General features: G+C 41.2%; 1 protein-coding gene across 1 annotated transcript in view; it reads right to left on the bottom strand.

Moving 5' to 3' along the window:
• ANTXR1 (ANTXR cell adhesion molecule 1) overlaps window positions 1-13,904 on the bottom strand; it is a 252,599-nt gene that overhangs the window by 104,492 nt on the left and 134,203 nt on the right. Inside the window, exons 11-12 of the mRNA XM_077134446.1 lie at window positions 11,099-11,168; window positions 9,558-9,636 (exon numbers count right to left, since the gene is read on the bottom strand). Coding sequence (XP_076990561.1) covers window positions 9,558-9,636; window positions 11,099-11,168 — 149 coding nt within the window. The remainder of the gene's footprint in view (window positions 1-9,557; window positions 9,637-11,098; window positions 11,169-13,904) is intronic.

Below are 13,904 nucleotides of genomic sequence, written 5' to 3'. Positions count from 1 at the left end.
ATTCTGTCACTCAAACGCTTTTCATGGTCAGGTTCATATCCTCCCTCCAATTCAGTCTTCCCTTACTCTTCCAGGCCTTGGTGAAGCAACTGTGGCTTAATGAGTAAAGAGAGGGTAGGTGTGGGGGAGAGTAGAATGGGTAGTGGAGTAACGTTGTCAAGGTAAAGAGCTTTGGGGGGTTCCTGTCATCCTCTACTGATGGTTTGGAATACACCCTTCTTCCCCAGGGGTTGTTTCCTAGATTTGAGCAACAATTTGGGGAGGGTCTTGTTGAGGAAAAGACATTTATGGGCTAGAGTTTTCTGGCCTGGGCACAATCATTAGCTTTCCATGTATTGTGCCTGAATCTCTAAATGATTTGCCCAGCCCCCCTTTGCAGGAAGCGGGTAAAGCCTTGGGTAACTGGGAAATAACCCTTGAGGCCCATTAAATGGACATGCCTCAAACTGGAAAAGTTGTGTTTCAATTTATTTAACCAAAGATCTGTGTGGAGGTTCATAAATCTTTGGAATAGATGGGGAATTTCTGGTTACCTGGTGGCATTTTCCCTTTGTACACCAGACTATAAAATACTTCTTCTAGGGATGTATATCCTGTCTTGGCCACTATATTGTAGGATTCTGGAGGGTAAGAACTGGCTATCGTTTGTATCCCTAATATTTTGCTCACAGTACTGACATTATCTTTGGCCCATTTGTCACCACCAGCAACTTTCTCCTTGCATATCTTTTCACGATGAAGACGACCTGATGCTTTTAGCTACTGGTATGAGTTGTCTCTATCAAGGACAGGTACCTATTTTGATTGATGGACTGCTTTGCTGACTTTGGAAAAGGAATAGGATTAAAAATTCTTCTCTGACTTCTACTTTTTCTGAAGAGCGCACAATAATTTTTATGATGTTGGAAGGCAAGATTGCCACTCAGCACAGGCTGCTGGACTCAATCCCTCCCAGGCTGGTGAAATTCAAGAAATGTTGGCAAGGACAGCCATGCCAGCTGTGTGTTTACCTAGATAGCTATTAACTACAAAACCAGGCTGAATTTGTATTTTCCTAGGTTACTTTAAACCAAGAGTAACAGAATTGAACTGATTTACCAATTGAGGACCATGGGAAGTTCCCTCGGACTGGACTCTGCAGATGGTACTGGGAGATGCTCTTGCCTCTCTGGGGTCTCTCCTAGCTGCAGCTACTCTACTTCCATCTGTGGGCTCCAGTACCACCTTTGGAGGCAGCCTGGACCAAGGCAGTCTTTGCACCCTCAGCCTTGGCTGGCAGCATCCAATTCAGCTGCTATTGCCTAAGTTTCTGGCATTCCAGAGTAAGCCTAAGCCATGCCATGCCAATGCCGTAGCTTCCCCTGCTGACTGTGAGTCCACCAGTCTCTGAGGTTCTGCCAGGCTTCCAGCCTGGTGCTGCAGGCCTCCACGGACCAAGGGCCACGCCCTGAATGAGATTCAGGTCACACAAATAGTGTGGACTATATCTAGACCCCTCCTCCAGGTCTGCACCTGTGGCAAGGGTCTGCTCCTAGTGGAGCTGGTGCTGTTCTGAAGAGGTTGCAGGTTCTCACTGGGCAGATGTGTCCCTCGGAAATCATGCCAAGCTCCCCAAGTTCTTTGGCTGTGCATACTGGATTGCTGGCCACCCTCTTTGGAGGCTTACTCTCCAACTAGCTCAGTGGCCCCTGTTTTAATCCTATCTGACCGGGCTCTCTTCCTCCTACCAGTGGGTGCTAATGTGGTCTCAGTGTGATCCTTGACTGAATCCAGCCAACCATTCATTCATTCATTCATTCACCAAATACTTCTTAAGAAACTGCTGCAAACAGGCATTGTGCCAGGTGTCGGGCTGCAATGGGGAAGAAGACAGGCTTTGATGATTCTCAAGAAGCATGTGGGCTACGCTGTGCCTGAGAGACAATTGTTCCTTTGAACATTTGTGATTTCTTTACTCTGAGTGTCCAGTTGTTTCCAAAGTTATAATCTACCTCTGTATGGCTGTCAGAGGCCTCTCTTCTTTGAGACATCAAAAGCTGTGAAGTGTTAAAAACAACAGAGGTGCTAACTGGGATGCCTCTTCCTGAAACAATGAGAAAGAAGCCTGAGGCTTGGCCAGCCTTGGCTGTGGAAATGGAACATGGAAAAGGGGAATTTGGGGAGGAAATTTTGCAGTCTTTAACTGGCACCAAAAAAGGGAGGAGGGAAAAAAAGGGGAGGAAGGCCCTAGATTGATCATATTGGGTTAATATTCTTCTAGGCAAATTCCTGCCTTTATACCAGAAAGAGGGGCCCAGAAGAAGGACTGTTTACAGCAGGTTCTGATTTTAAAATCTTGGGATTCTTAAACAAGTAGGATTGAGAGTGAAACAAGAAAATAAACCATTTTCCTTAAGTAGATTTTAGTGACTCTGGAGGACAGAGTGGTGCTAGGTAAGTATAATGAAAAGAGTCCTGTATGCTTACCTAGTGAGCTTATAAACTGCAGAATCCTTGGATCTTCCCTCAAGAAATTCTCATTCTTTAGGATTTCTCAACCTTGGTACTACTCTCATTTTGGACCAGATAATTCCTTATTGTCCTGTGCATTGTAGGGCATTTAGCAGCATCCCTGGCCTCGTCTCACTAGATGCCAGTAGTACCTCCTAGTGGTGACAATAAAAAATGTCTCCAGACATTGCCAAATGTCACTTGGGGGCAAAATAACCCCCAGTTAAGAGTGACACTGCTAAGAGGTAGGTCCCAGGAGCAACGCTCCCTCTTAACTACTACCACCTTTCTTTCTGTATCTCTCACACACACACACACACACACACACACACACACATACACACTTGGAAAAACAAATACATCTAGAAAAAAATGCTACTAGTTCACGAAAAGAATAGTCTGAATTCGTGAAAATCTGAAGGACAGAATAGGTTAAAAAAAATCCTTGGGAAATAATTGGCACCAAGTCAATCCCCATTGCATAGCATTCAAACCATGCTCCAAAACCACAGTGAGTCATGACACCTGCAGGGGACACTGGAGGACCCAGTCCTTTCACCTGCATGAAATGACACCTGCTCTCGCAGAGTGCCTGCAAATATGCTGGGTAGGATAGGATATTTTTATTAATAATAGGATATGATCCTATTGGTGCAAAAATGCTCCAATTTTAATAAATACTTAGCTTAGCGCTTGCTTCAAAGTAGTCTAAATATTCCCCTTATGATACTATTTACTTGGTTCATTTACTAAGAAAACTTTTTTTCAAAAGTAATGAAGAACAAGACTGCAGCCAAACTCCATTTGACTTATCGTCAGGTTCAATTTATTAGTGTTGTTTTCCCTAGTTATCATGCCAGCAACCTCTTCAAAGTTTTTTTCCAGCCTGTTTCTAGAATCCAGCCTTATCACAGACCAAAAAGGATCATGCCTCTTATTCAGAAAAAAACCCTGCCTCTTTATAAGCCACTGAGCAGGAATAGCAAATCTTTTAATGAATCAGGGCATTAGACTTCCATTTGACATGGAAAGAGAATGAGGTCAATAAACCAACAAGCAGGTGCTATTCTTGACCTCTATACATATATACAGGTCTCTCGAGCATCTTCTATACATTACCTTTAATCTTTGCAGCAACCGTACAAGGCAGATTCTGAGAGAGACTCAGGTTAACTTGTCCAAGATCACCCTAGAAAGTTCAGGAACTAGAATTTGAAGTCAGGATTTTTTACTTGATTTCTTATGATCTTATTTCCTCCATTATGTTACAGCTATAAAGCAGTTGTTTTGCTTTGATGCCTTAGGAATGAGTTCATTGCATTTTTATTTTTCATTCAGAAAGGATTTCTCTGAACAATGACTTGGCATGAATCCTCTCAAATTTATTAACTTGTTACTGTTTGTTTTTCACATATATTTGGGGCTTCCCCATTTATTTAATGTTGATTTCAGAACCTTACGTCTAACCTTTGGTCTCTTTTCTTTCTTCAAGATTGTGATTCTCTAACTTGGCAACAAATACAAATCAAGTCCTGATAGTTAACAGGGAGACGTACTGGCTGAACCTCATTATTCCATAAGGGCAGTCAGGGAATAGAGTGTAAATCTTAGGAGAGTAGCTGTCAACTTGAGGAACAGCCCTAAATCAACATGAATCCAAAATGGAAGGAAACGCAAAAAAGAGAAGCACTGTAGGGCTTTGCCTGTTAAATTTTCTAAGATTGAACCAAAGGTCATCTGACTCCAAAGCCTGGACTATTGACTCTACTCTCTATTGCTACAAGAATGAAGATTAAAAAAAGAAGAAATTTAAACCATGCGTGAGGAAATGGTAGATATGGGAGACACCGCATGGAAAATGAATATATGGGAAACTGTAATTGGTCTTTCTGAAGGAGAGACCAAGAAAGGGTCACAGAAAAGAATCAAAGATATATGAGGAAGAAATTTCTTGAGTGGAAGACTTAAGTATTCAGATTGAAGAGTTTACTACGCTCCTAAAATATTTAGTGAAAAGAGACCAACGTTTAGACATTCTGGAAAAAAGAGAAATTCTTCTGGCCTCCCAAAAAGTTACCTACAAATCAGTCAACTCTATAAATTCACTGTCACAACAATAAATGCCAGAAGAGGCTAAGCGATGCCTATAGAACTTTGAGGCATAGTCACTTACGCTGAAGAACTTAATGCTTAGTAATAGGATTTCAGACTGGGGAAAGATGAGGGAAGCCCAGAGGAGTCATGAAAGATTCATGGAGGAGCAGGAGGTGGAAAGACATTTGTAAATAGGTAAGGACTCAGAAAATATATCACCCATGTATCCTTTTGAAAAAATACCTGAAGACACATTTCTCCGAAGTGTGAGAGAGGAATAAAGAATTCATGGTACAAAAGCAATCATTAAAATACAAAGCTAAACTCTCATTATAGAGTACTTAGAAATTAATTATAATAAATATCTTACATATGTAAATGCATATGATGCGGGCAAAGCTATACTCTAGGAAAATTCAGAGCCTAAAATAGTACAAAAGAATGAAAATGTATGATATAAACTTCCAACTCAAGAAGCTAGGGGGTAAAAAAAAAAAGAGTAAAAGAAGACATGGTTAATTAAAAGGAAGGAAATAATTAAGGTAGAAGCAGAAAATAGCTAAACAGAAGATGGAATATATAGTGGATTTGATATAAAAACCCAGGGAATGAACAGTGAGGCATGCTCACAGACATGTCTAGTCCTGGCTCAGGCTGGTTTCTCTTCAGGACATGGTCTCTTCCTGTTCTTTGGCTATTTTTCAAATCACCATTAGGGTTTTATCTCTTATGTGAAATTCTCCTGACTCTTGAAGGCGTCATTCACATTTCCCCTCTCTGATATCCTATAGCATTTATACTTGGTGCACACCATCTTGCTCTTTATTATATACTCTGCGTATGCTTTTTTGGACTCATTTCTCCAACTGGATTATACGCTCCTTAAAGACTGTGACTTTGTAAAATGTAAACAGAGCATGGGGACCAGGGTAGACACAATAAATATTTGTTGAATGATTGTTTGATTTTTGTACACTTTGAGTGGGAAACTATCGAATTTTAAGATGTTTATCCAAAAGAAGTCCATTTTTCATGAAAATTTCTTTAAGGTACCTAAATTCGCTTGCTTTGTTCTCAGAAATCAAACTTCAACATTTCCCTTAAAGCAGCTCCTATTGGTGATTTCCTCAATCTGTTGCTAGAGATTGGGGAAGAAAAGGGAGGCTAATTATGGCTACAGAAATGGGAGGCATTTAAGTATGCCAGTGAGACAGGACTTTGGCTATTTCACCATTTTCTATAGTCATGGAGCTCAACAAAGTTTATCCTTTGTATAAGCTCTTGGACCGAAAAATCTCTTTCCGGTAAAACTTCATGGCATTTCTGCTCCTGGCAGGGGCAACAGCTATTCATTGAAGATGTTGAAAAGTTATGACACAGTTGTCCAAATGGACACCAAATAAAGCGAGAAAAGTAAAGTCTCAACTACATCTTTTAAATTTATTTTGGTTCTAGGAGAAGGCCTGGGCAGGCTTTGACTGGCACTGATGAGAATTACCCTTTATTCAGACCCAAGGGATCATTTTTTATCTGAAAACCTTGCCTGCCAGAGCAGCTGCTCATTAAACAAATGTCTAAGACCTTACTTCATGTCCTGGATAACCACACATTCCACCTTCATCTCTATTCTACCCAGGGGTGTTTTGATCTTTAACTTGAGTTTCTGCATAGGCCCTGGTTGGGGATTGGAGTTTTATATTTGAATATGGGAACATTTTCCTGGGTGATTTTGCTACCTTCTCAGCCCCTGTCAATCACCTGGGCTATGAGGTCCTAGGCATACATCTCATCTTAAAAGGGATCTTTGTTAAAAAGACTCTGAAAAGAGACAACAGCTCTCTGGGAAGAGTCTCCATTCAGTTCAAGAATTTTGACTAAGCTTCCACTATAATAACAGTTAACATTTACTGAACACTTACTAATTGCCAGTCCTCTGTTAAGCACTCTGCACATATTTCATTTAATGGTCATATACTAAGAGATGAAAACTATTATTACCCTAACTTTACTGATTAGGAAACTGAGACACAAAGGGGCTAAAAGACTTGGTCAAGGTCTTATAATGAGTAAATAGCAAAACTGATCTCCTGATTTCTCCCCACATTCCCCAAATCTCCTCTGTCTATAATTTGCCTCCTGTCAGCCCACAGCACCTTCATCCCATCAGTTACTTAGGTAAAAAACCCGGGGGTCATCCTTGATTTCTCTCCTCTCAAGCTCCATATCCATTGCTTCAGGAAATCTGTTTGCTCTGCCTTCAGCATATACCCAACTTGGTCCACTTCTCCCCATCTCCATTGCTTTCTCCTGCAAGCCACTATGCGCTTTGGCTTGAAATATTGCCATAACCCTCCTATAACTGGTCTGGCTACTCTCATCTTTCTCGTTCCGTGGGCTGCTCCAGCAGCTCTATCATGCCTTCTAATGTAGTCAACTCAGGTCACTCTTCTGCACAAAGGCCAAAGTCCTTACAAGACCCTACCCCTCTCATCCTCCGATAACTGGCTCCTCCCCTCCCTCACTCTTCCCGTGCACCTCGGCCTTGCTGGCCTCCCTTGAACACCTCAGGTGACTCTGGCCATGGGGTCTTAGCATGAGGAGTCTCTCTGTTTAGAATGTCCTTCCCCCATTAGCCACATGTTTCACTTCCTCACTTGCCAAGTCTCTACTCCAATGTCACTTCCCTCCCTGTATCAATTACTCTTTAAAATTGGAACTTGCTCACACAAATATTTGCTAACTATCTGACTCTGCTCCATTTTTCTATGGCATCATTACTTTTTATTATAGTACATAATGTATTTATTATGTTTATTCTTTATTGAGCATATCCCCAATCCTTGCTATACCCCCTCCTCACAATCCCCAGTACAAACATACCAGACAGGGATTTTGTCGGTGGGGTTCTTCAAGCACCCAGGACAGTGCCTGACATATTGTGCATGATCGATGAATATTTGTTAAATAAATGAATGAATGGGCCTGGATCCCACATTGCAAGGTGGCCATAATTTTGCTGTAGGTATGTGGTATCCTCATGTGAAAAGGGGAACAATGCAGAAGACGTTATGAGCTAGTGTTGAGCCAGGGTCAAAAGAACAGAAAAGTCAGTGACATTCACTCAGATGAGGAAGATAAAAGTAAAAGGGGCTGGAGTGAGTCCGGAAGATGCAGTGGTCTTTCCTGGGCGTTCTTAGAGGTCCAGGATTTATATTTGTAGTCCTGTACTTGCCATACTGCACGTTTAGGCCTGAGACATTTCCCCTTTCCACTTCCCCTGCCCTTGCACCCTTGAGGGCAGCGTCTGTTTCTCTGTGGTATGGTCAGACATAATGAGAAATACAGGGCCAAATGGTTGGCTCACTCAAAGGCTGGGAGGAATCTGAAATGGAGTTATTAAATTTGGGGTATTTTAATCATTTCCTGCAGGTTGGCAGGTTACAAAAGAGTCAACTTCCAAAAGCACCAGGCAGGGAACATTTGAAGGAATTTCACTGTTTTTCTGCATCCATTTTAAAATTTGGTGATATCCTACTCATGTCTCTAGATGTGAGGACCAAGTAGAAGCTTGGGACAAAACATTTCACAGTGTGACACTTTTCTGGGACAATCCTAGTCTCCTGCTTTGTTCAAGTCAAGCCTTTACATCATCTGTACCCACTGAACTGGCTTTCCCTAATTTTTAGGAAACTGGTTTACTCCTAAAATAGGATGAAAAGTGGGGGGAAGAGGGGGTTGGGAGGGGGGTTTATTGTTCATCACGTGATCTGAACCTGTTTTATCATGCTTCAGTGCCTCGTTATTTTTTATCTTATCAGGCTTCAAGGTCTGGCTGCCACCTCTTGTCCATCTGTGGTGCTGTTAAGGACACAACCCCAGTTACTGAGGAAGTCTGCCAACATGTCTTCCAAAGGCTGGCCAGGAAGTGGCCGGAGTATCTGCCTAAGCTAACCATCAAGTCAAACACATTATTCTCTAGAATGATCTCATGGAAAAAGCGCATGAGCTTACAGAAAATGGATATTCAGGCAAATTATTCTAGAAATGTCTAGGTGAGGAGCTGTGGTCTGTATCACACCAAGCCCTGGCTGTCTTCTCATTGGCTGGGCTCTGAAAGACCAAAACGGGTGGGAGCAGCTACATAGGCTGCAGAGGTTCTTAGCCCTGGCAGCTCATGAGAACCTTGCAGGGAGGTCTTGAAACCAAGAAAATAAGGGCCCCATTCCAGAGATTTGGTTCAATTGGTTTGACAGGAGGCCAGGGTACCAATATATTTTAAAAGCTCTGCTGGTAATTTTCGGTGCAGCCAGAATTGAAAACTACTTGAAATGAAGGATCCAGAGAAGGGACATCTGAGGAGCTAATAGAGAAGCAGCACACCCTACTTTTGCATCATAATCCATATGGCAATGGACCCATTCTCCCCATTACTTCCTGCTTCATCAGTTTTCCATTTTCTATTGGATACTCTTCATAATCAAACAAATAAGCTGCAATTTCTCCAACTTAAATAAAAGACCTTGTTTAGACTCCACATCTTCCTCTAGCCACTGCCCATTTTCCTGCTTCTCTTTACTCAAAAACTTCTGGAAAAATTGCCTTCAAATAGATGCTGTCCAATTCGTTTCTTTCCATTCTCTCTTAACCCACTCCAACTAAGCGTCTACCCTTTCTGTGCATAGAAACTGGCTCCATCTAACCATCTGGATGTGTCAATGCATGAGGTCTCACCCTCGGTAACAAAAATGGGGTAGCTGGTCCCATCAAAGGCATTTCTGATCTGCTCTGGCTGGTACAGCATGCTGTTGATCAAGCCCGTTGCTGGCCTAGGAGCACCAGGATAAAAGCTCAGCAAATAGAACACCAAACTGGAATGTTTTCCAGGGACATACTTGGAGGAGAAGACAGGTGCTTAAAAAATCTTGACAATGACAATAATGAAGCCTTTGGTAAAGGGAAAGTTTATGACTTACACAGTGTGTGGTGGTGATGATGACAGAGCTGGAGATGAAAGAGAGGCCATCATTCATGCTGACCTGGAGTGCTGCTTTCCTGCAACGACAATAAGAGGACCAATACTCTTGGGAACAACAGCTAGAGAGGGAGGCCCCTGTCAGGCTGTTCTTCTAACTAGCCTTGGGACTGGTAGTCATTTCCCCTGGGAAGTCTCAGCTTCCTTATTTGTAAAATGTGGAGGTGTTTTCCATGGCCCATCAATCTTTAACTTTCTAGAGGGATGGTAGGACGTACTTGACTGGGGCATTCAGACCTTCTTGCATGGCAGGGAAAGGCATCCAGTGAGTAAAGCCTGCTTCTGTTTAATTTACTTATCATATTGTAGTAGAACAAAGTATTTTTTTTTTTAAAAAAAGGTCCAATTCACTGGCAATAAACTGAGCAAATTATGAAGCTGATACTCTGCTCCTGTTATCAGGGCTCTCAGCAAACTGATGACGGTGACTTGTTACCATCCTGCAAACTCACAGAGAGGCACAACAGTAAATGAAAAATTTGTCTCTCCCGCTTCCCATCTTTAAATGACTCACTGAAATTGAGTTTGCATTTTGCTTGCCTTTGCAGCATGGATACTAGATTAGTTTGCAGAATCAGTTGTATCACAGGCTGATGTTCGGCAATCAGATTTGGATGTTTCACAATCAGAATAAATGATTGAGAGCAGAACTCAAGATGAACAAGTTTACCATTTTTTCTTTAAAGTAGTCATTCTACCTGCAGTCTGTTATAGATATGTTTACAAAGGCTTGTGTTTGTCTCTGCATAAATAATGCCTCTGTTTCTTTTTCTTATTCAGGGTGCTAATTCTCTTTCTTCTGTTGAATATTTTGACCACATTTCACTTGTACATATAATTGCGTCACCATGAGAATTTCCCCATAATTTAGTTAAGGGAAACCCTTCCTTGTGGTGAACATCCACTGCTCTGCAGAGGCATGGAGGAAGGTGCACAGAGCTTGGTGTCACAGGATCTGAGCTCACAGTCTTGGTTTACTAAGTGTGAACCATCTGTGGACCCACTTTCTGAGCCTCTGTTTCCTTATGAGAACAGCACAAGATAATATGCGTGAGAGTGCTTTAAGAAGTGCGAGAGCTTTCTAAAATGTAGATGTGTTGAAGCCAGACAAAGTTTGGTTGGAGCCCAGCCTCTGTCTCTTACTGCTGTGTGACCTTGGGAAAGCTATTTAAATCCTCCTAGCCAGAGTTTCCATGGCTATAAGACTGGGTTCGTAGGGAACCTGGGAGGACAAAGTGAGACAGTCTTTGTTTAACCCTGGTTCCTGACTCACTACAGTAACCACCTGCACTATTATCATTACCTGGTGGTAATGGGGGTGGGGGTGGGATTGGGGTTGAGAGTGGATCTAGAGAAAGGCGTGCTGGGAGCTTAAGTCATAAATATGATATGATGGTGGAGAAAAACATTTCTTTTTCCCTTTGCATCCTTTACCTCCTTTCTTCCCCTAGCTGTGAGGTTCAGTTGTTGGTGAAAACTTACATGCCAACGTCTTTTAAGATAGGTGCTGGACACAACAAATAAGTATCTTCCACAGTGAATGGCTTCTCATCTGTAAAAAGGAAGTCACTGGATTAAGAGGAGAAAGACAAATTTATAATTTCATATTCAGTGACCACTAGAAACCATCAACCAAATCCAAGGAGATGCTAGAAAAGCAATGAACATTTTGAAATAAAAATTTTTCTTGAGCTTTAAAATCCATTAGCATTGAACTCAAGCTCTCTTACCCGAATACTGTCCACTGATTCCCTATGCACAGTTGAGTCAATCAGTGGGCTGATAGATCTTGAGCTCTTAAGATAGTCAAGAAATAAGTGAGGGGAAACAAGAAGATATTGTCCTGGTTCTCAAAGAAATTCTTGTCTAAGTCCAGTTTGAGAGAGAAGCTATATTCAAATTCTTTGAGTTGGACTGTGAATTTAGACATCATTCTACAAGCTTTGAAAAAAAAAGAGAGGTTTTTTGAAGAGAAATTGAAGAGATGATTTTGGAAGTTGTAGTAGATATTGCTGGGAGAGATGGATGAGGGTCAGAGGGGTCTCTGGAGAAGGGGAAGTTCTTGCTCTTATTCTAATGGATGAATGGGAAAAAGTTAAAACAGCTTTAATCTCAGGCTCCTTAAGAACTTCACTGTGTCCAGATTCTGGGGCAGGGCAAGGGCTGAACAGTTACTATGCTCAGTATACAACATTCATTCATGACTCAACATTTACTGGGTAACTGCTCTATACAAAAGACTGTGGTAGGACTTGTCTGTGACATGATTCGACCCTTTAAGTTGTGAATACAACATCTATACAAGAAGATATAAACTAATGCACATATTATCTAAGAATAGTATTCTGCTATTGGCCTTTGTTTTGAAATTGAGGTCTCCCATGACATTTGCAATTCACACCTCAGAATATGGTTGACAATAAATGCTTGCTTGAGCTTAGGTTAGGAAGCCTCACTCCTACACACTTGGGATGAGGAGTTAGAAGACACATCTCAGTGCCAAGCATCGTGTTCTCACTGGAAGGAGGGTGAGGATGGTGAATTACACTCTCCCCTGCTGGCTAGGGAAATCTTCACATGGAGAAGGGTTAGGCTATTCCAAGTCATTCAATCCCTCATTCATCGAACAGGTGTTTATTCAAAGCTGTCTCTGTGCTAGAGACACAGATTTTGAGAAGAGAAACACAGTCCCTGATTTCAGATATTTTACAGGAACTGTAAGAGAAGTGGTTATTACTTGCATTCATTTTAATTAAAAGATGTATTTCTTGAATGTCTACCACATGCCGAGCTCTGTGGTAGGTCTTGCAAGAAACAACACAGTTGAAGTGCTGTGTCTAAGGAAATGACAGGGTATTAAGTACACAATTTATTACTGCATTAGAATGGTGAAGAGTGCAAAGAAGGAGAAAAAAGGGGCTCACCCTCCTTTGGGAGGTCAGGAAATGCTTTCCTGAGGCAAGGCTACATGAGCTGAAACTGGAAAGTCAGGTGTAGAGAAGGTGGGGTGGGTGAGGAGGCAGTAAAGCCAACATTCTGGAGCATGAAGGGGCCCAGATCTTTTTTTTTTCAATTGAAATAAATTGCACCTAACATAAAAGCAATGATTTTAAAGTGCACAATTCAGTGGCATTTAGTACATTCATAATATTTTGCAACCACTATTTCTGTCTAGTTCCAAAATATTTCCATCACCCCAAAAGGAACCCCCATACCTATTAACCCTACTGCCATCTTCTTCTGGCCACTGAAACTACCAATCTTTTTCCAGCTCTATGGATATTTCATACAAAAGAAATAATAAGATATATGACCTTTTGTGTTTGGCTTCCTTCACTCAGAATAATGTTTTTTTTTTATTTTAGCTTTTTTTTATTGTATAGTATAACATATATACAAATCAAAGAAACAAAAAAGCTACAGTTTTCAAAGAACTCTATAAAAAGTGGTTACAGGATAGATCCCAGAGTTTGTCATGGGCTACCATATGATCATCTCATATTTTCCTTCTAGTTGCTCCAGAATATAGGAGGCTAGAGGGCTTAAATACATTTTTACCATCACAATTGAATTTTTTTCTTTCTTTCTTTGTGAACAATAACATATACACAAAAAAGCTATAAATTTCAAAGCACAGCAACACAATTAGTTGTAGAACATATTTCAGATTTTGATATGGGTTACAATTTCACAATTTTAGATTTTTACTTCTAGCTGCTTTAAAATACTGGCGACTAAAAGAGATATCAATTTAATGATTTGGCATTTGTGTTCATTTGTTAAGTCCTATCTTCTACATATAATTCCATGGTCACCTTTGATCTTTCCGTACTTCTCTTTAGGGGTGTTTGGGCTATGGCCATTCTAAATTTTTGATATTGGAAGGGTCTGTCACTAACATGGAGTAGGGAGATGGAACTATCTGATGTTCTGAGAGATGGAGAGGCTGGGCCCTCTAGGTTTCAGGACTTATCCAGACCAGGGACCCATCTGGAGGTTGTAGGTTTCTGGAAAGTTACCCTAGTGCCTGGAACCCTTGTGGAATCTTATATATTGCTCTAGGTGTTTGTGCTGGTTTGAAATTATGTAGTACCATAGAAAAAGCCATGTTTTAATCATAATCCCATTTTATAAAGGCAGCTGTTTCTTCTAATCCCTATTTAGTATTGTATGTTTGAAACTGTAATTAGATCATCTCCCCGGAGATGTGATTTAATCAAGAGTGGTTGTTAAACTGGATTAGGTAGAGGTGTGTCCCTACCCATTCGAGTGGGTCGAGTGGTTGTTA

This window comes from Tamandua tetradactyla, chromosome 17 (assembly GCF_023851605.1).
Source record: "Tamandua tetradactyla isolate mTamTet1 chromosome 17, mTamTet1.pri, whole genome shotgun sequence".
NCBI lineage: Eukaryota > Metazoa > Chordata > Mammalia > Pilosa > Myrmecophagidae > Tamandua > Tamandua tetradactyla.
This window is presented reverse-complemented; position numbering and strand designations above follow the sequence as displayed.